General features: G+C 41.3%; 2 protein-coding genes across 17 annotated transcripts in view; both read left to right on the top strand.

The window, feature by feature from the left end:
- Positions 1-20728, top strand: part of dst (dystonin) — a 95277-nt gene that overhangs the window by 27851 nt on the left and 46698 nt on the right. For all 16 annotated transcript variants that reach the window (XM_068567221.1, XM_068567218.1, XM_068567216.1 and 13 more), the window contains 30 exons: positions 2880-3046; positions 3196-3308; positions 3452-3558; positions 3664-3783; positions 4063-4158; positions 4270-4397; positions 5844-5937; positions 6040-6194; positions 6286-6742; positions 6834-6962; positions 7114-7191; positions 7302-7463; positions 7772-7876; positions 8033-8128; positions 8214-8339; positions 8439-8591; positions 8691-8845; positions 8977-9103; positions 9262-9445; positions 9977-10134; positions 10436-10614; positions 10727-10865; positions 10948-11141; positions 11245-11407; positions 11490-11573; positions 11731-11838; positions 11932-12030; positions 18240-18386; positions 19873-19961; positions 20049-20157. In XM_068567221.1, coding sequence (XP_068423322.1) covers positions 2880-3046; positions 3196-3308; positions 3452-3558; positions 3664-3783; positions 4063-4158; positions 4270-4397; positions 5844-5937; positions 6040-6194; positions 6286-6742; positions 6834-6962; positions 7114-7191; positions 7302-7463; positions 7772-7876; positions 8033-8128; positions 8214-8339; positions 8439-8591; positions 8691-8845; positions 8977-9103; positions 9262-9445; positions 9977-10134; positions 10436-10614; positions 10727-10865; positions 10948-11141; positions 11245-11407; positions 11490-11573; positions 11731-11838; positions 11932-12030; positions 18240-18386; positions 19873-19961; positions 20049-20157 — 4221 coding nt within the window. The remainder of the gene's footprint in view (positions 1-2879; positions 3047-3195; positions 3309-3451; positions 3559-3663; positions 3784-4062; positions 4159-4269; positions 4398-5843; positions 5938-6039; positions 6195-6285; positions 6743-6833; positions 6963-7113; positions 7192-7301; positions 7464-7771; positions 7877-8032; positions 8129-8213; positions 8340-8438; positions 8592-8690; positions 8846-8976; positions 9104-9261; positions 9446-9976; positions 10135-10435; positions 10615-10726; positions 10866-10947; positions 11142-11244; positions 11408-11489; positions 11574-11730; positions 11839-11931; positions 12031-18239; positions 18387-19872; positions 19962-20048; positions 20158-20728) is intronic.
- LOC137779752 (desmoplakin-like) lies at positions 12624-18302 on the top strand. Its single transcript, XM_068567929.1, has 3 exons — positions 12624-12635; positions 12727-15729; positions 15922-18302. The coding sequence occupies exons 1-3, from the start codon at positions 12624-12626 to the stop codon at positions 17947-17949; spliced, it is 5043 nt and encodes a 1680-aa protein (XP_068424030.1). The 3' UTR covers positions 17950-18302.

Raw genomic sequence — 20728 nt, 5'->3', positions numbered from 1 at the left:
AGCCAGAGAAATGTTTCAAAGGTCAAAAAGGATTCCAGTGTCAGAGGAGAGACTCAAGAGAGAGAGAGCACGCGGGAAAGAGGCTGACCAGCTCTCAGCTGTGTGTCAACAAAAAGAAAAAGTCAACTCCGCTCGAGTGGACCTTTATGTCTCACTGCCGGCTTGTCGGTCACTGTTCATTGTGTGCTGGTCGCACAGTGTGAAAATGACTTTCTGTCAATGAGGTAGTGCCTCTTCAGATCGAGTGGAGCTCACCGGATACTTTGCCTGACAAAGAGGCTCACTGTTTGGAGTTCAGCACTGTCGATGGGTGAGAGACTGTACAACTGTCAGCCATGGGAAACATCTGTGGCTGTGTTCGAGTCCCTAAAGAGGAATGCTATGTTGACCCCAAAAAAGCTCCACTGAGCCTTGAATCTAAAGAGCTTAAGGGGCGATGCTACTTTCAAAGAAAAAAAAGGAAGTCAGAAGCCTTTCAGCCTGCTGGATCCCTCAGGAGTGCTGGAAGTGAAGCTATTGCAACCGAGGCCATCTGCAACAGTGCAGTGCCTCAAGATGGCCCGGATGGGAACGCAGAGGAGTCCCAAGCAGAGCTGGATAAACCATCAGAGAGGAAGATGCATCAATCCCGGCAGGACAGCCTCACCACAGGCGTCTACGTTGGCGAGGTACCGGTTTTAATCATCAGAGATCCCTATAATCCATCAAGCAAGAGGTTCACTCAAAGGTTGGGAAGGTTTCCCACAGAGCAGACACAAGACGACCAGAGCAGCTCCATCGCGGGAGGAGAGCTGCGCTGTATTCCAGAAACTTCCAGAGGCGTCCCCGCTAAGGATGGCGTGCTTTTGAGGAAGCTGCTGCGGCGGCAGTTAAGGAGGGCTGTAAGCTTTGGAGCAGTGGAGCACATGCTGCGAACTCAAAGAGATAATGACAGACCAGGGAGCGAGGAGACGCTTGGCAGGATTATATGTGGCTCTCGAGCACACAGGAGGAGGAGACAGAGGGCCTACACCTGCTCTGGTTACGTAGAACATCTTGCATCTCCTGCCAAATGTGTTTCTACCCAACACGAGGTAAACCTAGAGTGTGTTATCTTGGTGCTATTTATGATGGGTTTTAAAAAAGTGCTTGATAGGGGTAAAATATAATGTGAGCAATAAGTGGCTGGTGTTTAAATCAGTGAAGCTATGCTCTACAGTGAGAATACTAGTTCTAATTACATCCTTTTATGTAATCATCAACATGGTCAATGGTTTTTAGAGCTTTATGTCATCACTCTGGTCTCTTCTTTTCTTGTACAGCATCAGTTATATAAATAAAGATTTTAGACTTCAGTTTTCTTGGCACAAAAGTCAGCTGTTATCCTGTTTTGGTTTTTAGATTTATTTGTGGGGTTATGTTTTTGTTGAGTACATTCAGAACACACGTTATGTCTTGTTGTATTAATTCTCTCTATCACTAGAACAGTTTGTGTATTCTAGTGATTCATGTGGGTCATTGGGAGGCTGCATTGTGTGACATTAACTGGTGTTTATTCTAATGTGGCAATCCTCCAACCTCTTACGGATGTGTGTCCCCTCTTCTGCATATTTTGAACACTAATGTCAGCCAAAGTTTATTTGAATGGCACATATTATCGGTATAATTGGTAAGGGTCACATTGATTGTATAATGGTGTCATTCCTTCATGTTTACGTTAACAAAACAAAGGGCACTCTGGTTGTGGATTTCAGGCAGTCTCTCCCTCCTTCAACACTGACTTTGTGACAGCACTCTGAAATGACCCTAAAAGCACAGCAGTGTTTTGATTTTCTTGTAAAAACTGAGTTATTATTATGATGCTTGTGGATTAATTATGAGTCTCGCAGTCTTATTGAATCAGTCAGTCAAGTTCAGCTATTATACTTGGGAGGTTTGAGTTACTGCCACAGTGGCTGCTTCAGGGTTCCAGCTGGACAGACTAAAACTAATAAATCAACTTTTGTTTCGGAGGCCTGTTAAACTGTTGTCATGCTTTGTCTGAACTGGACTCTAGATGTTTCAGGCTTGAGAGGTTACACGGTGTGGATGGGCTGACTGTCGGGGGAAGTTTTCTTCGGGGGGATTTCTATCTGGCTGGTCTTCTTGTCCAAGCTTTGTGTTGTTATTCTTGTCTTTCACTGTTGTTTTATTACTGATGTCACCTGGCTGCAGATCTATGATTTTCTGTGATATGAAAAAAATAGAAACGTGTGTCCCACGTGCCCTCCATTGCAAACTGAATTACAGTATTTCTGGTGTTTCCAAAATTGTGGTTGTTTGGGTTGCGTGTCACATGCATGAAAACAACATCTACTTGAGTCAACATGACTGAATGTGGTGTGAACTGTAGATATAAACTCTTGTTCTGATTTTGTAAATGTGCTAAGAACCAGGATGCCAAGAACACGGTGGAACCTGTGAGGTGGCAGTGTTTGTCTGAGGTCATTGTAAACTTCAGTATCACATGTTGTAAAACTATTGGCTAATTTATTACACAACTCTGCCTCACATTTACCATTTTTTAAGTGTGAACATATTTGTCATTGAACCAGAAAAGGAAATCTCATTAACACTTACTTTACACTTCAATTATGAAATAGATATTTTGGTCTCATTACTTTAGATCTTTGGGAAGCTTGAAATATTCAGTCTTTTTTTGGGACATGAATTTGTTGATTGACGCAGTAGTACTTGTAAGGCTGTAGCTTGTGCTATTGTCCCATTTAATTGCAGTATATTTCAAGGTGTTTGTTACCACTCAGTAATAGCACAGTCTTAATTTCAAAGGTTGGCGGGTTACATTTGTCTGTGTCTCTGCATCAAGCCACTACACATTTAACGGCTGCGCATCTTGACAGATCTCAGAGATCCATGTGACGGGGGAATCCGAGGACATGACGGCCAAGGAGAGGCTACTGTTCTGGTCCAGGCAGATAACAGACGGCTACGTAGGCGTTCGTTGTGACAACTTCACAACCTCCTGGAGGGATGGGAGGCTCTTTAACGCCATCATCCATAAATACAGGTACTGTAACACTGAATGAATTGCATATTTTTGCAGAGCATTAAAGCTATATAATGCATTTAGCGGGTTTAGTGGTCTTCTGTCCATTTCTTCTGCCTTCTCTTTTTTAGTTTTCTTGCCTTACTTGTCTCTATTTCTCTGTATTTCAGGCCAGACCTGGTTGACATGACCCGTGTTTCAACACAGGCCAACCGATCAAATTTAGAGAATGCGTTTTGTGTGGCCGAACAGCTGGGGGTGGCCAGACTGCTGGACCCTGAGGGTGAGATACACCCACTTGTTGTTTGGCTGAACCCATAAAAACACTCTGAAACCTTTGAACATCTTCGTGGGGAGTGAAGTTTTCCTCTGACCTCAATGTCACGTGTTGAATTCTTTTCGTTTTTTTTATACTTCCCTCATCAGACGTAGACGTTCAGCAACCTGATGAAAAATCTGTCATCACGTATGTCTCAACACTGTACGATGCTTTCCCCAAAGTACCCGATGGTGTTGATGGAATCAGTCCAAATGTAAGTTCATGGCATCAGTTCACGAATATCTCATCCCCGGTCCCAGCGAATGTGCTGAATGTGCTGAATGTGCTTCATTGCTGATAATCCTTTTCCTCTGAACAGGATGTTGAGATCAAATGGGTGGAATACCAGAACATGATTAAATACCTCAGCCAATGGATCAGACACAATGTGGTCATAATGTCAGATAGATCATTCCCAAACAACCCCGTGGAACTCAAGGTATTGAAGATTTGAATCATTACCAACTTTATATGTTGAGCTTTGGCTCAAGTGCTTAGAATCTGCATGTCAATCTGCTGTAACTGAGACTAAAAAGTGATATTTGAGGATGTGAGAGAGCAGCAGCTTCCATCTGCTGCAAGATGTTGATAGCTTCTGACAGTAAAAGCACTTTAATGCAGTTGTTTTAAAGACAAATCTGTCTCCTAGATAATATTGGTTCTGATGCTTTATGTTGTGTATCAACATGTTTATGATAATTTCTGCTTTCTTTCACAGGCACTTTATACACAGTATCTCCAGTTTAAAGAACACGATATCCCGCTGAAAGAGAACGAGAAGACAAAAATCCAGACTCTCTATAAAATGCTTGAGGTATACAAATTCAAAATAGACGAGCATGTTGCTTTTGACCACATCTTGCAAGTGCCTGTTGTATTTTGCACTGTCGTGGTAACAAGTCTGTGTTTGTGGCATATCGGACAGATGTGGATCGAGTTTGGACGTATTCAGTTACCCCACGGTCATCACCCTAACGACGTGGAGAAGGAGTGGGGTAAACTAATAGTTGCCATGCTGGAAAGAGAGAAGAGCCTGAGGCCTGAGGTGGAAAGGTATGTGCAGGCACTGGGCGTATTAATACCTTGTGTTTTCTGGATCAACATAATGTGGTCTCATCTTCTGTGCTCTATCTACAGTCCTGTATATTAAGTCTTTATAACTTAATATTAAGGGCTACTTGTCAGTCAAAATGTGTCATTTATCTGACACACAGAGACACGCTGCTGGTGTTTGGATATTCCAACATGTGGGACTTTTTGAGTCAACACACAAAGATTTAAAGCAATGTTGTGGTCATTTGCTGCTTTTCTCAGTAAAAAGCATTTCAATAGAGAACAAATAAGCTTCTTGGGTCAGCATAACATTATCTGGGGTTGGTAGAGGTGGAGCGCTGCAGCATCATATTGCAAGCCCACTAATATCTCTGCTGCACTGAGGGTCAATGTTTATGTTAAAGATTGATCGTCCTTATGAAAGCAGAAATCCCCTCACTGAATCGTTGCACACTTCAATATGATTTCTATCAATATATTTATGAGCTGTTGCATGCAATACGTCTTGATCAGAGTTACTGCATATATACATTACTTATTATTATTATAGGATATGCTTGAGTTTTGTTCTGCTCAGATGATCGAGTGATATGCACAATGTTCAGTAAACAAATGACTCCTGTGAATTATTTTAGTGGAAGAAATAGCTGCTTTCCATCCAGCAACATAATCGTGACTCATACTAGTATCTAGTTACTTTGAAATTGACAGAAATCTTGCTTTTACTAAGATAATTTCCATCGATGTTTGTTTGCAGAGTAGATCTTGATGCTAAGTCCAAAGACTCTGTAGACAATAGTTTAGACAGGCCTACATCTACATTCCTGCCTTCACGGTCTATAAACACAACACATTGATAGCATTAATGTTGGGTGTGGTGAAAACTGGCAGAAACAGCAATAACCGCAGTTTGGCAGCGCTTCATGCACTCTCAGTTTGTATGAAGGCACACTGTCTCAACCTGCCATTTAATTTTCATCCCCTGAGGGCTGCACATTATTTCAGGGCGGGAGATTCTTTACACGCTCCGCACCTTACTGTGGCACTATAAATATGAGCAGGTTGAACACCCCTTCATCAGTTAAGGATGCTCACAGTCCAGCTGTCAAGGTTAGGCCGAGGCTGGGATCCTTGAAGAGGGATGATTAAGATGAGGAAATGTCTCGGTGACTGTTGGAGTGGCTGGGAGTAGCAGCAGTTGTTTACCACGTAAAGTAAGATGGCCTATTTGAGTGGAATCTCCTCTGCGTGCAACAGTAGTTTTAACAGTTTCGGCTCCAGTGACACCTCCCTCACCAAACCTTTACAAATGAACAGCTTAATCTTTCTCAATAACAGCATTGCCTACGGATCCAGGTGAGGTTAAAATGTGCATTGTAAAGATGTATTTATTTATTTAAATGATAACAACCATAAACTCATAATTTCATCTTTTTGTTTTTGTAGGCTTGAGATGCTGCAACAGATTGCCAACAGGGTCCAGCGGGACTGTGTCAATGGCGAGGACAAGCTGGCATTTGCAAGATCTTCCCTGCAGTCTGTGAGTTTAGTTTAATATCTGTTTGACTCAATGTAAGTTGTTATAAAATAACACCGTGCACATTCTTTGAGTGTTTTGAGTATCTTGTCTTTCTCTGCTCAGGATGCAAAACGTCTCGAGTCTGGTATTCAGTTCCTGAATGAAGCTGAGATTGCTGGCTACCTTTTGGAGTGTGAGAATATCCTCAGACAACAAGTGGTGGACATCCAAATTCTTCTTGATGGGAAATTCCCCTTTGCAGATCAACTTGTTCAACGGTATAAAGTGCATCCTCTTGCAAAAATAATACACTGTATTTTTGTCCACATCCATGAAGACATCTCATCTGTTGTTCCTTTTTGAATACAGGGTGTCGAAACTCCGGGATGAACTTTTAGCCCTGAGAGCAGAGTGCTCTTCTGTGTACAGCAAAGGTCGCACCCTGACGACAGAACAAACCAAAATGATGATCTCAGGCATCACACAAAGCCTGAATTCTGGCTTCTCCCAGAACATCAACACAAGCCTGACACCAGCCCTGACCCCAGCACTCACCACAGGGGGGTTAGGTACCCCTGGTTCCACATTCACCTCTAGCCTTACACCGTGCCTGACCCCGTCCTCGACCCCCGGTCTGCAGCCTGCTTCAGTCCAGAGCTACATGGGGAGTGGTGGCGGCATGGACCAAGGCAGCCTCAGGCATCTGAAAAACATGCAGATCCGCAAGCCCTTACAGAAATCCTCACTGGCAGACCCCAACATGACAGAAGAGGAGGTCAGCATGAAATTTCTTCAGGACCTTCTGAGCTGGGTGGAAGAGATGCAGGTGAGTGGTGGCCAGGGGTGTGTTTATAATGCACTGTTGCTTTATCTGTATGCACTTAAAATAAGAGACTTGTTTTGTTTCTGTATTAAAGATTCAGCTGGATCGTTCAGATTGGGGATCTGATTTGCCAACTGTGGAAATGCATTTAGATAACCACAAAAGTGTACATAGAGCTATTGAAGAATTTCAAATGAGCCTTAAAGACGCCAAACTGAGTGAGGTAAGTGTTTTGTGGTTTACCTCTGTCATGTTTAGTATCTTAGTGTCATCATCAATTAACCTACACAACCTATAACTTAAATGTGAGTCTGAAATGGTGCTCTGAATTACTACAGAAGAACAAGAAGTAAAACATACTTTTCTGTTCTCAGATTCAGATGACTATGCCCATGAAAATACCTTATTCAGACAAACTAAACAAACTAGAAAAGCAGTATGAAAGGCTGTTGGTAAGTGATCTGTTGAGCTCAACAGCAATATTCAAAATGTTGTGGATCAATGTATGCTATATGTTTATGTGCTGCATTTTGTAGACTCAATGAATGTCTGCTCCATTTAGACCTGTTCAAGAGAGCGACAAAGCCACCTGGAAAGCCTGCATGACTTTGTGTCACATGCAACTCAGGAGCTCATCTGGCTGAATGAGAAGGAGGAGGAGGAAGTCGCCTTTGACTGGAGTGATCACAACAGCAACATCTCCAAGAAAAGAGACTACCATGCTGTATGTTTTGTGTTGTTTGAACAGACCTTTTAATGAACTATAACTCAATCTGTGAAATCTTCCATGCAGACAGAATAACAAGGGCTTGTTCAGGCAGATCTTTTTGGTGCATAGGTTTGGCTACATTACAGCTGCATCCATTTACTAAAGCTGCAATCTGAGTAAAGGGATTTGTGTATCGTGACCTGAATGATTAACTTCATCCTCAGCTCTGTGAGACAGGATATGGGATTGTGTGAGAGAATGGAGTGACTGGGTCCTTGCCACTGCTGGATGCCAGAGATAATCAGCTTCATGTCTTCATACAGGATCTGATGAGGGAGCTAGATGAAAAGGAGGAAATGATCAAGTCTGTGCAGGACAAGGCAGAGTGCCTGATGCTCAAGAACCACCCAGCCAGGCTCACTATTGAAGTAAGCACTGTTTTTGTCTCTGTGTACTCAGCTCTGCGGTCAGTATGACGGTCGTCTCCACCCTGCTAAGCTCCCACAATGATTACAGATTTTTAAGTCTTTAAATTGTGTAATTTCCCAGCTATTATATCTGAATATTATGTGTTTCTCCTCCAGGCGTACAGGGCTGCCATGCAGACGCAGTGGAGCTGGATTCTACAGCTCTGCTCATGCGTGGAACAGCATCTCAAGGAGAATGCAGTTTACTTTGAGGTGAGTTGCTGCCTGTTTTTTTAAGTCAATGCAGCAAAGTGCATTTGTTTGTCTCATCTAATTTCTCGCTCTTTTCCCCTTGCAGTTTTACAGGGATGCTAAAGAGTCAATGGATTACCTGAAGAGCCTGCAAGATGCCATTCAAAGGAAATACAGCTGTGATCGATCAAGCAGCCTCCACAGACTGGAGGATATCATTCAGGAGTCCATGGTAAACTAATAGAAATGTGATGAGATGTGAAGTGTGCATTGAGTTAGTTGCAAAAATTAAAATGAATAACCTTTTTGTTGTGGTGTGGTGTGTCCCTAGGATGAGAAAGAGCAACTTCTTCAGTACCGCAGCACTGTGGCTGGGTTAGTGGGCCGGGCCAAGAATATTGTGCAGCTCAGGCCCAGGAACCCTGAAAGCCCCGTGCGATCCTCCATCCCTGTCAAAGCCATCTGTGATTATCGGCAGATCGAGGTATACAGAGCTTCTCTACGTGGAAAAATTAGCCCATATTTCATCTCAATTCTTTTCACGGCTTTATAGTAAATATATGCTTTGTCACAACTCTTTCAGATTACCATTTACAAAGAGGACGAGTGCGTACTGGCCAGTAACTCTCACCGAGCCAAGTGGAAAGTCATCAACCCAGCAGGCAACGAGGCCATGGTGCCCTCTGTGTGCTTCACTGTGCCTCCACCCAACAAAGAGGCTGTTGACATGGCTGCAAGGTGAGATGCGACAATGCAAGGCTTCATCTTGTGGCCTGTACTTGAAAGTAAAGTTTTCATCTTGAGCTCAAAGTTCTGGTGACCTGACTCTGATGGGATGCACTATCTCTGCCTCTTGCTTTGTCCTGCAGAACTGAACAGTTATACCAGAACGTCCTGGCACTCTGGCACCACTCTCACATCAACATGAAGAGCGTGGTGTCGTGGCATTATCTCATGGCTGACATACGGGCCATCCGCAACTGGAATGTGGCTTCAGTATGTTTGAATTATGATATTTTCTTTCGTAGATTCTTATTCATCACAGTTTGTAACACTAGCTGATGATTATTTGAGATAATCAGACTCATTCTTGGTCATTCTAGGAAAAATGCAAAGCACGTGTTTCTCTTATTCACACTTTTATTTCTCTTCAGATTAAGACCATGTTACAAGGTGAGCATCAGCAGGTCTTGAGCAACCTGCAGTCCCACTTCGAGGAGTTTCTGGAAGACAGCGAGGAGTCCGAGGTATTCGCAGTGTCCGACTGTGCCCAGCTAGAGAGAGACGTTGCGGCCTGCAAAGACTACTACCAGGAATTACTCCGATCTGCAGAAAGAGGCAAGGCTCAGATTCCCTTTTAGCCCCTCCCAAAAGGAGTTTCTGGTGTGAATTGAACTAAACACGCGAGGGAAACCCATGGTTCTTTAAGCCGTTTAAGCTTTAAGTTGATGCCTTTTGGCAGAAAAGTTTCTATATAGGTTGTTGGCTTAGCTATAAATGAAAAGCAAAGGCTGGGATGTTGTTAATGTGCAGTTATGTTTTTTTTAATACATACAGAATACTTATGATATGTATTTTACCAAGGAGAAAAATATACATCTATACAAAGACAAATAGTAATTTGTAATTGTGTCATTGCTTTAGCTCACTCAGTCTTGCGCTGTGATAATGATGCCACCTAGAGGTGCTTTTGTGTGCTGTCAGATCATGTGCGTGAGACTAGGTTTAACATTCCCACTATAAAAAAGTTGTAATTTTCAAATTTAAGTATTGAAGTACAATATAAAATTTCCTGTCACAGTTAGAAAATCAAACATATTTACGCTCCTGTGTGATTATTTGGAACAATTATATTTTCCTGGTACACAGAGGAACACGAGGAGTCGGTATACAATCATTACATCTCAGAAATACGCAACTTCCGAATGCATCTGGAGGCCCATGAAGAACACCTGATCAGGCAACTGCGCACACCGCTGGAGAGAGACGACCTGGAGCAGAGTCTGCAGCGCATCACAGAACATGAGGTAAATGTTTATGGAGCAATAATCATTTCACTGAAGCAAGAACTTACCTGTGTTGCATTTATTTACTCATTTGTGGGATTTTTTTGTTGAATTATTTCCATATAAAAGAGTTGTATTGTAATTGATTCCTTTTATAAATTCCATTTAATTTACATTTAATTTCATCATACCTTCCTTAGTGAGCTTCAAATGTCTCTAGCATCAGACAAACATCGATATGGCCCCCCTCCTCTTAGTTTTTTTCTTCTTTTACCACTGGTATTGTTAATTTCATCCTGATTTTCTACGTGCCACTCTGCAGAGGAAGACGGCGGAGCTGAATAAACTGAAGGAGGACCATGACGTTATGAAGGAAAAGTGTGAGCTGTTCCTCCGACAGGCTGCAGGTTCTCCATCGGTACCAAAACTTTCCTCTGAACTCACCGTTCTCATTCAGAGCATGAGCCAAGTGTACTCCATGTCTTCCATATATATGGACAAGTAAGACCCTCCCTACATTGTCTAAAAGTAGTCATGGCTGCATTTAGATGCATACAGTATGTGTTTGCATTAAAAGTACCTGAATTGAAGATATATTCCCTTTGTGTTGCAGACTGAAAACGGTGAGCTTAGTGGTGAGGCACAGCCAGAGTGCAGAGGCGCTAGTTAAAGCCTACGAATCCAAACTCTATGAGGAAGATGCTATGAACTCTGACGTCAAGTCCATTGAGGCCGTCATTTCAACACTTAAGGTAACACACCGTGCTACATTTCACCAACACTGGCAGCATTCTTTCGGTAATTTTGAGTAACCATTTCTGTTTCTGATCACAGCAATGGCGGACAGAGATTGACGAGAAGCAGGAGGTGTTCCATGACATGGAGGATGAGCTGCAGAGAGCGCGGGTCATCAGCGACCGCATGTTCAAGGCACATAACGAACGGGACTTTGACCTCGACTGGCACAAGGAAAAAGCTGATCAGCTGAGCGAGAGATGGCAGAACATTCACTCCCAGATTGATAGCAGGTTAGTGAGGAGTTCTCTGCACTTTAAGATATAATATATGACATCTGTGTGCAAATGGTATAAGTCTAACTATTGCTCATTGACATTAACAATTCAATTCCAGGCTTCGGGACCTGGACGGTACCAGCAAATCTCTGAAACACTACAGAGACTCCTACAGTGGTCTAGATGAGTGGGTGAGAGAAATGGAAGCAGCACAGATTAAGGCCCAAGAAAACAAACCTGATGACAGCAAGGCACTGGCTGAGCTGTTAAACAAACAGAAGGTAGGACAAGAGTTAACTTCTTCACAATAAGACGAAGACATTCAAACACATGGATACATATATTTAAAATGTGTCTTTTCAGGTCCTTGTTGCCGAAATTGAACAAAAGCAGAGCAGAATTGACGAGTGTCAGAAGTACTCAGAGCAGTACTCATCTGCCATTAAGGTAAAATAATTTATCCTAAATGTTGTCATGGTTTCTCCGATAGACAAGATTAGCACTAAGTGGCATTCCCATTCCAGCTTTCTTAGATCTAAGGAGGAAGTTACTGTCGCTGAGAAAGAAACAACTTTGTTATCTCACACGTGAATCTCTTTTTTAGGATTATGAACTTCAGCTGATGACCTTCAGAGCGATGGTCGACTCCCAGCACAAATCTCCTCTCAAGAAACGGAGGATGCAGAGCTCCTCTGATGCCATTCAGCAGGAGGTAACCCTCTGATGAACTTTGGTAGGACAGGAAATATGTGCTTTATGTAGCGTTCATGTAGATGACGTGCATGTTTCTCTTAATTTCGCACAGTTCATGGATCTCCGAACCCGCTACACTGCTCTTGTGACTCTCATGACACAGTATGTGAAGTTTGCCAGTGAAACGCTGAAGAGAACTGAAGACGAGGAGGTAAGAGATCCATATTTTCAACACTTTCCTTTTCCCTTTCTTTTGCAGGACATTTTAGACTTGTGGCCTTAACCTAAAATGCCTGTTTAGCTTTACCTTCTTTTCTTTGCATGAATCCCATGTCTTCTGTTTTGAATTGACTTATCACTGCTTCACATAAAATAATGTAACACATTCTGTATCCCTGTGAGTTGTTTCTATGATCACACATGGTCAGCTCATCACGAGTGAAGACATTTGCTTCAAGTACAACTGAAGCAAAGGAAATGTGTGAATGTGGTGCATGTCTGCATGTACAGTAACTTCTTATTGCTGGTGACGCTTACTTGCAGGGAGGAGAGAGCTTTTTTTATTCTTTGTCGGAAAGTCTTCTTCACATGGTTTTTCTGCGGGAATATAGCCTCTCCAGGAGTTTGTGCAGTATTTTGTAAGAGTTATTTCTTACAAGGATACAGTGATTAAAGCAGTGCCATGTGCTGTTTAAGTAACATCTTGTTGTTGAATTGGGCTTTTAACCCTCCAAAATAGTATTTCTGGCTAAATTAAAAGTCCTGCAATCTTGAAATTGCAAATTCCTGGAGAGATTGCTTGAAATGGCTGCATCAGTCTGGTAAGAAGTACAATATTCATGCAATTTATTTGACCATTTTTTATTCAACATGAAACAGAAGATGACTTCTTTTTTTTGCATTATAGAGCAGAAAAGCTTTTGAGAGAACAGAGAAAACAAAAAGGACAGAGAGCTCGGAGCTCCAAAAAGCTGCAGGGGAAGTAGAGAATAGTCAACTTAAGCAACGTGTCAAGGAACAGGAGGCGTTGCTGGTTGAAAGACAAGCGCAGCTGGACAAGTTGGAAGGAGAAGTAGAGACTCAACAGAAGACTATTGATGATCTAACCTTTCAGAAATTACAGCTGGAGCATGACGTTAGTCAGTATTGCACCAAGCTAGAAATAGTTGTAAAAGACAAAGCTGCCAGTGAGCAGGAATTAAGTCACACAAAACAATTAATTGAACATTTAGAGGCTAAATGGTCCTTCGCTCAGAATAAACCAGAAGACCAAGCTATTGAGAAACAGAGCCCCAAACTTCAGAGGAAAATAAATCTTGAAGAAGGTAATTATGAACAGGTGCAAAATGAAGTCCCGGCCAAAGAAAATGATGTGGCTCAGCTGCCTTTGTCCTCTCACAGTCAGTCGATAGCCGTAAGTGAGTCTGAGTCATCTGTAGTCAGAGACAATGACATGGTGACGGATGTCCTGCAGCAGGAAGTGCAGAAACTAGTCCTGATCCAGAAACGAGCAGAAATGGCTGAGGAGAATGCCCAAAGTTATAAAAATCTGTTGGATGACAGCAATAACAGACTGAAGAGACTTCAGATGGACATGGAAACTGAAAGGATCAACATGAGACACAAATCAGAGGATCTCCAACAGGAAGCACTGAACATGAATAAATCCATCAATGAACTTCAGGAGGAAATCAGATCTCTCCAAAGAGCCAAGTCCTCATGGGAACAAAACACTTTTTTCCAGAACACTGAAGTCGAAGGCCTTAAAGAGCAGTTGAAGATCACCCAAGATGAACTGCATAAGAAAGGCTCCGTGGAGCAGGACAATATTCTTAAAATGAACAACTTGGAAGAAGAGGTAGCTTCCAAGCAGGCAGCACTAGATCAGCTCAAGTTTAAATGCAATGAGTTGACAAGGATAAATGTCTCATCTGACAGTGATATTAGAGGTCTTCAGATGCAAACAGAGTCACTGGAAAAAGAGAGATCAATTTCTGAACAAAAAACCAAGTTGTTAAGGAGTCAGATAGAGAGCTGTAAACAGCAGCTTCAAACGGCAAAGGAAGAAAACAACCTCATGAAAAGAACCGAGCAGGCGTTGCAGCTAAAATGTAAAAACCTTGAAACGGCATATCAAAAAAGTGAATTGGTTGCTTCTCAATTGCAAAAAAAGGTGAATGAGCTAAAACAGATTAATTTGGAGATAGAAAAGAATCTGAAGAACGTAAAAGCTAATTTTGATCAGGTGACCATGGAAATTGACAGCAAGGATCAGCAAATTAAAATCTTCAAGTCTCAAGTGGAGGGCACCAAATCACAAGTTAGAATAATTGAGGAAGAACTAAATAAGAAATCTCAGACGTCCCACGAGCTCCAAATGAAACTGCAGGATTACAATGAGGAGGTGAGGAAAATGACAGAACTGGAGCAGAAAATCAACACACTTAATTCAAAAATGGCCAATTATGAGAAAGAAATAACAACTCTGAAATCAGAGCTGAAGGCAGTGTTTGCTGATAAGAATTCTGCAAACCAAAAGATCCACACGCAAAATGCTGAAATTAATGATTTGAATATAATGCTAAAGAAAATAAATGCAGAATTGCAAAAAGAATCAGCTGAGAGTCAAAAATATCTCAATAAAGTCAGGACATTAGAAGACGAGCTTTTCAAACACAAGCACAGTAGTAAAGGGTATACAAGCAGCTCAGAGAGTGTGACAGGAAACCTAAAGCAGGAGATGTGTGTGCTGCAGAACGACAAGAGAGCAGCAGACAGGAACGTGGAGAACTTGAATGTTAAACTCTCAGAGCTCACCTCCTCCCTGCAAATAACTAAAGATGAATTGTTGAAAGAGACCAGAGAAAGAAAAGCCAAAGAATCTAAATTATTGCAGATGGAGACTGAGCTTAAAAATAAAGCAACAATGAAAGAATCAATGTCAAGTTCAGACAAATCCCGATCAAATCTACAACATGAAAATATGATCCTTAAGAGGGAGAATGCTGAGGTGCTGGAGAAAAACATCTCATTTGGATCTGAAGTCAGAAGGCTGAAAGAAAATCTGTATAGCACCGAAAAAGAAGCTGAGCAAAAGCAAAAGCAAAACTCTGTCCTTCAGCTGAGGTCCCAGGAGATGGAAGAACAACTGGAAAAGTGCAAGAAAATGCTCGAGGAGTTGAAAAGTAAACTCGAACTCCAGAAAGAGGGCTATGAGAGGCAGCTGTTGCTCGTGCAGACTGAAATAGGGCAAAAGCTAATTTTACTTCAATCTGAAATCTCAAGGGAAAGTGGGATGTCACAACAGCAGTCACATAGTGCAGAATTAGCAGAGATGCTAAACAAGTATTTTAAACAAGACGTAAAACAGATACAAATAGTGCATCAAACCACCGTTGAAACAAAGCAACAATCTGACCAACAGCTGCAACTGCAGAACAAAATGGACAAACTGCAGCAAGTAAATACAAAGCTCGAACACGACCTCTCCAAGGCAAAATTTCAAATTGCTCAACACGAGGAAGACAGACTTAGACTCACTTCAAAAGTAAGCGCTTTACAAAGCCTTTGTAATGAGAAGCCAAATGATGCGGCGAAGTTGACAGATAGCGAGCGGAAAATGACACTGAAGGACAATGAAGTCATATCTCTTCGGGAACAAATAGAGTCGCACATCAAGGAAGTGAAAAGTCTTCAGGAAAAGCTTTTGACTCTTGGAGTCCAGATGAAGACTGAAAACCAGAAGATAAACAAACAGGAAGTCATTGAAACCAGCAGTCACTACATGAGAGAAATAGAGCCTGCTGCGTTAAAGACAGAACATATAGGGAGGCAGAAGACGGTTCCCTCCTATGAAAGTGCAAAATACAACCAGGAGGACGAGATTCTCAAGATGAAAGTTTCTTCGGAGGTATGGATAAAGTTGGTCCAGTATTACTGCATTACACTATTATATTTACAAGAAATACAGTATATTTAAATGTAATATAGTTTTACACTTGTTTTTATTATTCATTACAATAGCCACATTGCAATTGTAGTTTACAGTAACTGAACTCTCGTCCTTTGTAACTTAAAAGTTCTTCCAATGTCACATCTACAGATGGCAACAATGGAGAAAGAAAATATTCTCGAAGGACTGAAACAAGTCAAACAAGATAAAATGGAGGTCACTCACAGCCAAAGCCTTCAGGATTCACCATCAAAGAAAACTTTGTGTAGCTCTGCTTGTCAAAGTCCGACTCTCCTTGAAAAAGATGCAAAAAAGAAGCAAATCAAACCGGATGTGTCTGTGACAACCCATGGATACATGGCTCTGTGTGGATTAAAAGACCAATGGCCACATGAAACACAGAGCACCACTAATACAAGAACATATGACATCAAAGAAACGTGTGAAAACATATCCGACACCGAGGGAAAATTGAGTGGGATTTTTTCAACCTCCCAAAAGCACCCAGAAGTGAAAGGCAGCACAAGTATGCAAGTCAAGTTCAAGTTCTTAAATGAAGAGGTTGCGCGTAAGCTTGAGACGGGTCTCGTCACAATGGAAGACGTGCAAGCATCTCTTGCTCAGTCCACTGGAAAACCAACTACTATTGCTGGAGTTTATGTGGAGTCAAGTAAGAAAAAGATATCCTTCCTAGAAGCTGCTGAGAAGGGCTTCCTAGCAAAGACATATGCTCTTGAGTTCCTTGAGGCGCAGGCTGCAACAGGAAGCCTAACTGATCTCTCTACGGGGCAAACACACTCAGTGGTTGAGGCTCTGGAGAGAGGTATCATCGAGACAGGCCTGCAAGATAAACTGATAGAGGCTGAGAAAGCTGCTAGTGGTTACATCCATGCTGGCAAAAAGCTCTCTGTGTTTCAGGCGATTGAGGAAAGGATTCTTGATCGATACAAAGGCAAGAAGATCCTTGAGGTCCAGGTCGCCACTGGAGGGCTGATCAACCCAGAGATTGGTGTCAGGGTGCCGGCTAGCATAGCTGTTGATCAGGGTCTTTTGAACAAGGAGATTCTACAGAGTCTGTACGATCCAATCAGTAATCCGAAAGGCTTCCACAATCCTGACACCGGACAGAAAGCATACTACTCTGAAATACTGAAGACGTGCATTTTTGACATTGATGGTGGTGTGTTTCTCTTCCCATTTGGTGAGAAACATCTCACAAACACCACTCTCACGAGTTCTCACAGAGTGTCTGTTGTCAGCAGCAGCTGTGGCATCCAAATGTCCGCGTATGAAGCATTCAAGGGGCAACACATTGACAAGAGCACATATCTCTTTCTGTCACAACAGGAAAGTGAATGGCAGGAAAAGTCCGTCACTGACGCCAGTGGAAGCCCACTTCACATCGTAACCGATGTCAAAAGTGGCCGACAACTTTGTCTGGAGTCCGCTTTGAGTCAGAGATTTCTTGAACTATCCGAGCTTGAAAGCTACCGCAGTGGCCTTCTCAGCGTTTATGAGATTGTGGACATCATATTTTCAAGAATGGTGGTTGTGGAAGATGTTCACAGCCCCATTGCTGGTCTCTGGGACGTCCCTCGGAGGAGGAGGATGTCAGTTTTTCAGGGTTTTCAACAGGGCTTTACTGATAGAGTCACTGCCTTAAGGCTGTTGGAGGCCCAGGTTTGCACTGGAGGTATTTGTGACCCCTCTTCAGGGGAGAAAATCACTCTCTCAGAGGCTCTCAAAAGAGGTCTTTTAGATGAGTCATTGATTCAGCAGCTCCAGCAGTTTGAGCAGGCATTTAATGGCATTGTTCACCCGAAGACTTCAAAGACGTTGTCCATCTCTCAGGCTGTTAAGGAAAATCTCCTTCCAGAGGAGGTCGGTTTTCGCTGTATTGAATTCCAGCTCCTGACTGGAGGATTGATCAACCCTGGCACTCATGACAGAGTCTTCCTCGAGGAAGTCATTCAGAGCGGTCTCGTTGACAAAGTTACTGCTGAGAAGTTTAACACCAAAAGCCTCACCTGTCCAAAGACCAAGAGAAGAATCACGTTCAGGGAGGCGCTTGAAAGAAGTGTGTACGACTGCCACACAGGCTTAAGGTTACTGGGGGCTACAAAGGTTCATGGTTTTGGGCCCAAATCAACATTTCATTATGTTTGTGCATATAAGTAATACACATTTGTAAATATGTGCTTGTCCATCGCATAAAATAGTGTGTTTATAGCACTATAGTATGTTCTTTGGTTTTGTGTTTGACTGTGAAGTTACCTTGACTTCACTGAATGTCTCTTTTTTCGGTTTACTGTATACTGTATACACTGGTTGATGGATCTTGAGCTTTTGGGTTTTAGTTTGATTATGAATGTATTTCCCTTTGAGAATTCCCCACTCAAGTGTGCTTTGTTTGTGCATTTGTAACAACGTTAACAATCTTGTCAAAACCCCATCTGTTTTACTTGTAGAGATCTGTTGATGAGGAGAAGAGAGAGCACGGTGATAAAGTTAGCAAACTATTGCACTGGATGTCCAATGTGAAGCAGACCCCGAGCAATGATGGGAATGCTCTGAAAGATAGCAATGCCAACACAGATGCTTCTAATAAGCCCCAGGTAAATGATGTGGACTGTTTTTGGTGTTTTCTGGCGTGTACTGTTTTAACATGCTGCCACGTAGTTGTTGTACGTGACAGAAAGCTTTGGTTTAACAGCAAGGAGTATTTTTCTAATCAAAATGATATTGCAGCCTTTTTGCTGTAACACTGTATGCTTTCTAATAAAAACCCACTGTTTACTTTCTGATTCATGTTATCCATATATGTCACTCTATAGGTTATGAGTGTAATTACTGTATCTCCTGTACAGAAAAGAATGATTGATATTAAGGATTTCATGATGTATTTGATTATTTAAATCACCCCCAACTGATTCAATGACACTAAAAGTTGCACAATCACTCACATTTCAGAACAACCCATTTAGATGACGCTTATATCCATAGCGACTTCATTTTACATTACTCATAGTCCAAAGCTGACATTATTCAAGAAAAATTAATTTTATCACCTTGGCCTTGCAATTGTGACAGAATTATGCTTAGAAGCTGATTTATGATCCTAAAGGTTTTATTTGGTAATTTGTCAAAACTCATTCTCAACAAATAAATAGAATATAAGAGAATGGACAGATACATACAAAGGCGTAGTCATTACTTGTGAACTATAAAAACTACAAAGTACTATAAAAAACGAGGGTTGTTTCGTTGCTAGCAGGTTTTTTTCTCAGTAATTTAATTAGAGCCAAACAGTGTAATTCAGCAGTCTTAAAGCGAACCATCCCCGCTATTCCAGATTGTTTACTTTGTCTATTCTGTTTTGTATGTAATCAATGGTGCCATCACCTGGACAATGAGCACTAGACACAGACGTTCACCTATATTTTTGTGTAAACATCGCAACCACAGTTGTGGTAAAATGTGTCTTTTATTGTTTTACCACACAGAAAAACATGTCAGGAACATTTGTTAATAAATTACAAAATATTTACATTTTCTTTTAAATTATGCAAACTAAAATATAAATGAAATTGTTATTCTAACATATATATATATATATATATATATATATATATATATACTTATATATATATATATATATATATATATATATATATATATATATATATATATATATATATGTATATGTATATGTATATTAATAATGACAGCTATGGACTTCCTTATTTCTGTTTTTATTTTGTAAAATGATGAAACCATCTCTCTGAATGTATTCAAAATATTCTGTCCCTCCATGTAAGTAAAAAAAAAAGCACAATGCAAGCAAAAACAACAATATCACAAAGTCACCGGCGTGCACAGTATTCTTTTTAAATCAATTCATATATTTTGTATAAATACTTTAATTTAAAAATGTAAATCAGTCTTTTGAAACAATTCTTTGTATTTGTGAGTTTTGTGTCGCTTTTATTAAGGTGAAATTCTGGAATACAATATTGTATGATAACTTTTAAAAGAGTAGTCTTATAAAATAGTTGTTGTACTGCATATAAAATATTAATACAACACTGTTTGATGTTCTAGGTGTCAGTTGAGGAAATGGTGACTAAGAAGGAACAAATCGCAGAAGCACTGCGAGCCACACAAATGATGCTGAACAAACACAGTGACAAGTATGTTTATCTCCTGTGACCGACATGCACGATACTTCATCAGCTGTGAAAGCCTGTCAGCATCATTCTTTGTGTTTTGTCTCACAGAATGACTGAGGAGGAGAGAGACAAGGCGCAGGAGCAGCTGAAGGCGCTCAATCAGGCCTACAGTGAACTCTCCCAACATTGTTCTGATCAGACTACCTCTGCAGAAGAGGTTGGACACTTGGCTGTTTCTTCTTTTTGTATTTGTGTCTTACAGTGTGTTAGAAAGCAGCGTCACTTGATGTTCAACTGCATGACTAACGTTTCTCTTCTTCTCTTTAGTACAGTATGAGCAGTTGTCTTTTTGCATCCCTCTTTTTATTCTCTTACATTGGGTACAGAATCAAAATGTATACAATTGAAGCCCTACAAATCTGAGTATGCTGTAAACATGCTTAGTTGCGCCCGGCTTTGGTCCTAAAGTTCACTTTTTAATGTGCTTGACTTCAAATAGATAACAGATATGACACATAACCCTTTACCTCCAGTATGTGATGTGATTAACTACCCTGTTTTTGCAAGATGCTGGACACTGCATTCCCAGATGCATGACAGCTTTAAATGTATTATTTGTCGCTCTCCTGTTGCAACCCTGATGCAGTTTCGCACTTGTGCACATGATCTTTTAACATGCCCGTATTTGTGTGGTGGTGAGTATACATTTGAATATTTTTTAATAATTGAATTGTAAATTTGACAAAATAGATAATACATCTTTTGACACTGAAAGCAGTTCTGTAATT

Source organism: Clinocottus analis, unplaced genomic scaffold (genome assembly GCF_023055335.1).
Source record: "Clinocottus analis isolate CAN_PGR_092001 unplaced genomic scaffold, fCliAna1.0.p SCAF_8, whole genome shotgun sequence".
Taxonomy (NCBI): Eukaryota; Metazoa; Chordata; class Actinopteri; order Perciformes; family Cottidae; genus Clinocottus; species Clinocottus analis.
Note: the sequence above shows the minus strand (reverse complement) of the source record. Positions and strands in the feature narration are given on the sequence as shown.